Source organism: Megalops cyprinoides, chromosome 15 (assembly GCF_013368585.1).
Source record: "Megalops cyprinoides isolate fMegCyp1 chromosome 15, fMegCyp1.pri, whole genome shotgun sequence".
Taxonomy (NCBI): domain Eukaryota; kingdom Metazoa; phylum Chordata; class Actinopteri; order Elopiformes; family Megalopidae; genus Megalops; species Megalops cyprinoides.
The window spans coordinates 9,984,508-9,990,507 of NC_050597.1; the positions used below are offsets into that span (position 1 = coordinate 9,984,508).

Below are 6,000 nucleotides of genomic sequence, written 5' to 3' on the forward strand. Positions count from 1 at the left end.
TGGATGTAAAACTAGGCAGATAGCTGGTTGATCTGGTTTTTCATGGGCCTCTATAACTCACTGTTGGTTAATTTGGATACTCTTTTTCATTAGCTAGCCTTGCGATTACCAAAACAGGCAGTACCTAAACAAACGAAAAGTAGCAATAACAGTGATAATTTGAGAATTCATGGTAGATGTATATAAAATACTTTGATGTAATGGTTGAAAGATTTTCATTTCTTTTTCTGATATTTCCCCCTAATTTACCCAGTTATCCCGGGGAACTTTTGGTGAATTGAGGTTTGACCCACTCAGGTGTGAAGTTGTGCAGAATGCAAATGGAGAATGCAGTTGCGGTGTGTTGAGAGTGCTGACTCTTCTGTGTGATTTGAACTTTTTCAAGGCCTTCTTTTCCCACCATCGTGGCCACAGTGTACATAGTCTGTCCGGCAAAACATTGTTGAGCGCCAGCTTCCTGTTGCAGGTCAGGCAGCACTTCAGTGACGTGACGGAGCACGTGCAGAATGAGGAGGAGGCCTCTGGGTTGCAGAGCAGCCAGCCTGAGGTCGAGGCCGAGCCTGAGGCAGAGGCCGAGCCTGAGGTCGAGCCTGAGGCAGAGGCCGAGCCTGAGGTCGAACCTGAGGCAGAGGCCGAGGTCGAGGTCGAACCTGAGGCAGAGGCCGAGCCTGAGGTCAAGGCAGAGGCCGGGCCTGAGGTCGAGGCAGAAGCCGAGGCCGAGGTTGAGGCTGAGGTCGAGGCAGAAGCCGAGGCCGAGGTTGAGGCTGAGGCTGAGGTCGAGTCTTTGCCCGAGTCGGAACCTGAGGTTGTGCAGGAGCCCAGCGAGGTCAGGGTGCGACACTGCGCATGCACCCTGTGAGGCCTGTAGGGGCTTGTTGGGCACATTAAAGTTACCATGACAACCACAACCAGGGTTGTCAGGGTTTCTCTGTTCTCAAGCTTTGAGTGATTGGACTGAATTCCTCTAGAGGGAGCTGAGGCCTGTGTCAGTTTTTTGAGCCCTCTCTACATTCTAGACCTTAAATATCAGGTGTTTTATGTGTGCCCAAAATTTCCCACAGGCATTAGTCAATTAGTATTAACCTTTTCCGAGTTCCTGGTAACCCTCTGGATAAGCCCGCCTCTCACTCGTTGAGCATGGTCACAGGCACCTTTTAATTTAGTCTCCTGTCCTCACCCTCTGAAGAGTGTCTCACTGCACTTGTTTGAACATTTTTACTTCTCTCAACTCACAGCAGTCTCACAGCTTTGTACTTTCCTGTATGGTGTAGAATTAGCACAGCTTTATTTCTCTCGAGAATGGAGACTTGGGGTGCATGAGAGGTTATTAAATGTATAAAATGAATTCATAAAGTGGACTGTGGAAGCTATTTCAGGCTGAGTTCTGTCTCTATAACAAGAAAACGTAGGTTGAAATTTGGTAAATTGAAGGTAAATTGCACAGCGACAGGTTATTTTTTCACAGAGGTGTTAATGCAGGAAATATCGTACCTGGACTTGAAGTGCAAGCAGAGGCCCTTAGATTGTTCAAGACCTTGACACACAGCTTGACACGCAGTACTAGAATACCATGCAAAGTGGATACCCTGTATGTTTATAGGTAGAATGGAGAGTCAGGGTGAGTTGAACAGCCTTTTCCAGTCTAATATGTTGGATAAGTCATCTGCTAAGGGATTAAGTGATATAATGTGGACCTCAGCCTGAAGAGAGGCTTTGAAATCTGTTAGCATGTTTCCAGTTTCTGCTGTTTTAACCCTCTGTTCTAACTTGGGGGATGTTATAACCGTATGTCTTTACTTTGTTGATGTCATAACTGTGATGTGTCTTCTTTGAAGCGGTCATAGCTCTATGACCTAACTTGGGTGATGTCAAAAATCCGTGTCTGTCTTGGGGTTGACATCATAACTCTGCATCCTCTCTCAGGTGCTGTCATAACGGTGCATAACTCTGCTTCCCTGTTGTTCTGTTGCTGACATAGCTCCAGTCCCAGTTGGAGCAGACAGTGGATAAGCTGCAGGGTGAGGAATCTCTGAGGCAGCAGCTCTCAGATGAGTTTGAACAGGTAACCCCAGGCTGGCATGCCTGTCCTTTCAGATATTCCATTACTGTACGTTACATTACATTACATTACATTCCGTTACATTACATGACGTTATTGCCGTTTAGCAGACACTCTTATCCAGAGTGACTTACATAGGTTACAGTTTCTACATGCTATCCATTTATACAGCTGAATATTTACTGAAACGATTGTGGGTTAAGTACCTTGCCCAAGGGTACAGCAGCAGTACCCCAGCGGGGAATTGAACCAGGCAACCTATCAGTTACGAGTCCTGCTCCTTACCACAATGCTACACTGCCACCTCATATTCCTGTCCCACTCAGGGCTTAAGGGCTGGTGGGTTAAAGTCAGTTCAGGATAGTGAAATACTTGGTGTTAAATGTTAAATGTCTGTAATTTTAGCCGTTGATATGAACATTGAACAGTGGGTAAAAGACATCACTGAATAAACCCAAGCAGCAAATGATTCTAGTCTGAAACAAGGCAAGCTTTCTGCCAATGAATGAATAAATTGTATTAAGTTTAATGGGGCCTGCTTTCTTTGATTGGAAAAGGAGATATGTGTCATTGAGCAGTAGGAATTTACAAAGGTATTTCCTTCTTTGTTGTATTTTTTATTGTTTTCCATGGTTAATGATGCATATCTACCTCCAGGAATTTGTTTGATGTTGTAAACACATTCTTTGCCTGTTGTTAGTAATGTTGTCAGAGGCAAACATGCCCAAACAGAACCAGACTCTTACGTCATTAGCACCCCCTGCCACCAGCACCATCCCCCACTCAGACATCTCTCGCAGGAGACCATGAGAATGCAGGCTTTGAACTAACAGATGGTTTGGATGTGGAAACGGTTCCCTTTTTCCCCCGCATTTAACCACATTCCGCTGCCTGTCTGTGACATTGTGACCCCTCAGGGATGTCTGTGGGTGCACTGTGGGTGCTGATCTCTGCCTCTCCTCTGATCTTCACAGGCCCAGAAGTCTGTCACTGACCTGCAGACGCAGCTGGAGGTGCTGAAGGCTGCAGGAGAGACCCCAGCCCCCGACACAGGTGACACCGCTGAGCTGAAGGTACGCAGGGCCACCGTACTTGCACAGCACACAGCACAGGCACAGGGACACAGCACTCGCAGAGCACACAGCACAGAGGCACACTACACAGCACTGGGGCGCAACACACACACAGCACACAGTACAGGCACAGGGACACAGCGCTCACACGGCACACGGCATACGGCACACAGCACACATCCACAGTACTCAAACTTTTCATGTGGCAAATTTTCAGCAGTTTCTCTCACCCAGTAAGACACTGGTAGCTTCTCTGGTTTAAAGAGCTGTAGTTGTGCACTGAACCGTTTTAGAAATCTAAACCCTCATCTTTATGAATTCTTAACTGAATATAACTGAATGTTTTTAAACAATGTTGTATTCTTGCTAGTTGACAAAGCGGTCTGATTGTAGAAATTGTTTTCCTCCTGAATACTGAAAATTTGCTTCTGGTCATAGTTTTTACAGTGATTTTTAAATTTTTTTATTTTGTAGGATGAACCCGCCAAAGAGAATAACACTGTCAACACTATACAGGACCAACTTCAGGGAAAGGTACCTGCAGCCCACAAAAGCATTAAAAAATTAAATGGCTTTAATGGTAGTACTAACTACAGTAAGAATAACTATACAATAGTAATATGGCTATTGGTCTTAGGTGTTAAATTAACACACATAGATATATGAATAACACTAAAATGTCTCTCCGGGTTTCAAAGTAAGGTGTGCCCTTATTGCGGTTCACTCCTGAAGGTGAGGAATATCAACTTGTAAGGTTGCCATGTGTGGCAGAAAACATGGCCAGCTTCATTCAGTACAGCACAGGGATGGTTACCTTCATCCATAGCCAGCAATCATTAAAAACAAACTGGATTCAGGGCAAATCCCAGTAGGTCTGTGAAAAGGGATGCAAGTGCATCGAAGCTCATTGTTTGTGGTGGTTTTTCTCTTCCAGGATGAAATCGAGGAGGTGAAGGAAGGGACATCTGTTTGAGCCTGATGAGAGACTACAGAACTTGCCAAAATGCCTTACAATTACTATAGTTATGCATTCCTGAATATATATTCTTTATTGTACTGTAGTTAATTTTGAAACCTTTTTAAAGAAAACAAATGTTAGAGATATGAACATTTCATTTTAAGAGGGGAACGGACAAGACTTTGCTGAAGACCTTTTTATCATGTTGAAATATACATTCCATCAGAGAGCTTCTGGCTGTGTCAGAAACTATACCTGATTTGCCTTCCGTTCCAACACCTATGGTTCAGTGTTAAAGAAAAGGGAAACCGCATGTACGTTAAATGTACATCAACTAGTGCAATTACCATTTTCATGTGTGTCTTTTGTCAGAGGTTTGAAAAGGTAGGAACATTTTATGGTACACAAATGCAATACATGGAATGCCTGCTAATTTCTGTAGCTGGCTGCCAAAACAAATGTGTGAATTTGATAATGAATAAAACTACAATGTAGCTACACATGGCTCCTTTTATTTTTCCGGTTTTAATACTTAATGCACCAGAGTTTTTCCACTAGAGTACATGGTTTTATTGACATTCTCAAAATATTCAGCATTCACAATGTGCTTTACATTTAGAATGTAAAATTTAGGAGGATTTCTCCCCCAGAAATCCTTGTGGGAGATTATATTCACCATTCTGATTTATTTAGTTATTTCACCAATAAAGTCATAACTCCTTATTTAAACTGAAAATTTCAAGGATGTAAAGATACAGACTGCATATCCATCTGTGAGAGTGAATCTCTTAAATTTGTGTTTGGGGCAGCAGAGTGGCATAGTGGTATAGAGCAGGGGTAATAACCAAAAGGTTGCTCGGGCACTGCGATTGTACCCTCGGTCAAAGTACTTAACCTATATTTGCGTAAGTAAATATCCAGCTGTATAAATGGATAAAAACATAAAAACTGTAACCTATGTAACTCACTCTGTGTAAGAGCATCTTCTAAATGACATTAATGTTAATGTTACGTTAAATGTAGAGTAGGGTAGCAGGGCCTTTGGTGAGTACTGGAGCAATTCATCAAACATGTTTCAGAGAAAAGTTACACACAGCCAAGGTAACAGATGTCAAGAGTATCACAAACTATTAGTATGGAAAACTGAAGAGCAAGGAGTGTCTAAGTAATTGCCATCTGCAGGTGTTGCATATTAAAATGACCTTGAGTGTTCGGAAGAGATAGAGAAGGAAAATGAAAATGTGTCGAAGGAATGGAGAACAACCCATTCTTGGCAACAAGAACAAATTTATCAGTAACATTTCTTCAAAGCATTTTTGGGACCCATCTGGATGAAAAAAAAAATCATTTTCATGGGCACAAAATACTGTAGGGCAAATAAGAACACAATACAGTGTATCAAGTCAAATGAGACTAACTCTAGTGTGTTGTATTAATTTTACTCATCAAAAAGATTTTTTAATCAGATAAATTAGTTGCAAGGCATTTGCATTGTTCAGATGCCTTGCATTCCCCTCCAAGGCCGTAAACATTCAAAGCTATCGGACGCTGGAATCTCAAGTGCTGAATGAAGACTGGATATCAAGCATAAACAACAAGCTATTGAGCAATCAGTAACTGCTTTCTTATTTGTCCAACAGGTGCATCATAGCCATTGTTCAAGATTAGTTCTGAATACAAAAATGGGATATGTCTGCTGAAAACAGACAGTTCAATAAAATGTTGACTATTTTGTTTTTCCAGTCAAAATGCATTTCTTCATTAAACATTACTGTATCAAATGTTCCGATGGCTATCAGGTTTGACAGCCAACAGTGACTGATAAAATGTAAGCTATAAGTTCTGGTTACCTGAAAAAAAAACTCTGTACCTGTTTCCACAAAGCAGGCACCACCTGGTAGGATCATGCC

General features: G+C 42.4%; 1 protein-coding gene across 1 annotated transcript in view; it reads left to right on the forward strand.

Moving 5' to 3' along the window:
• rrbp1a (ribosome binding protein 1a) overlaps positions 1-4,554 on the forward strand; it is a 31,685-nt gene extending 27,131 nt beyond the window's left edge. Inside the window, exons 25-29 of the mRNA XM_036547224.1 lie at positions 467-826; positions 1,979-2,062; positions 3,034-3,132; positions 3,607-3,666; positions 4,067-4,554. Coding sequence (XP_036403117.1) covers positions 467-826; positions 1,979-2,062; positions 3,034-3,132; positions 3,607-3,666; positions 4,067-4,105 — 642 coding nt within the window. The 3' untranslated portion in view covers positions 4,106-4,554. The remainder of the gene's footprint in view (positions 1-466; positions 827-1,978; positions 2,063-3,033; positions 3,133-3,606; positions 3,667-4,066) is intronic.
• The last annotated feature ends 1,446 nt before the right edge of the window (positions 4,555-6,000 follow it).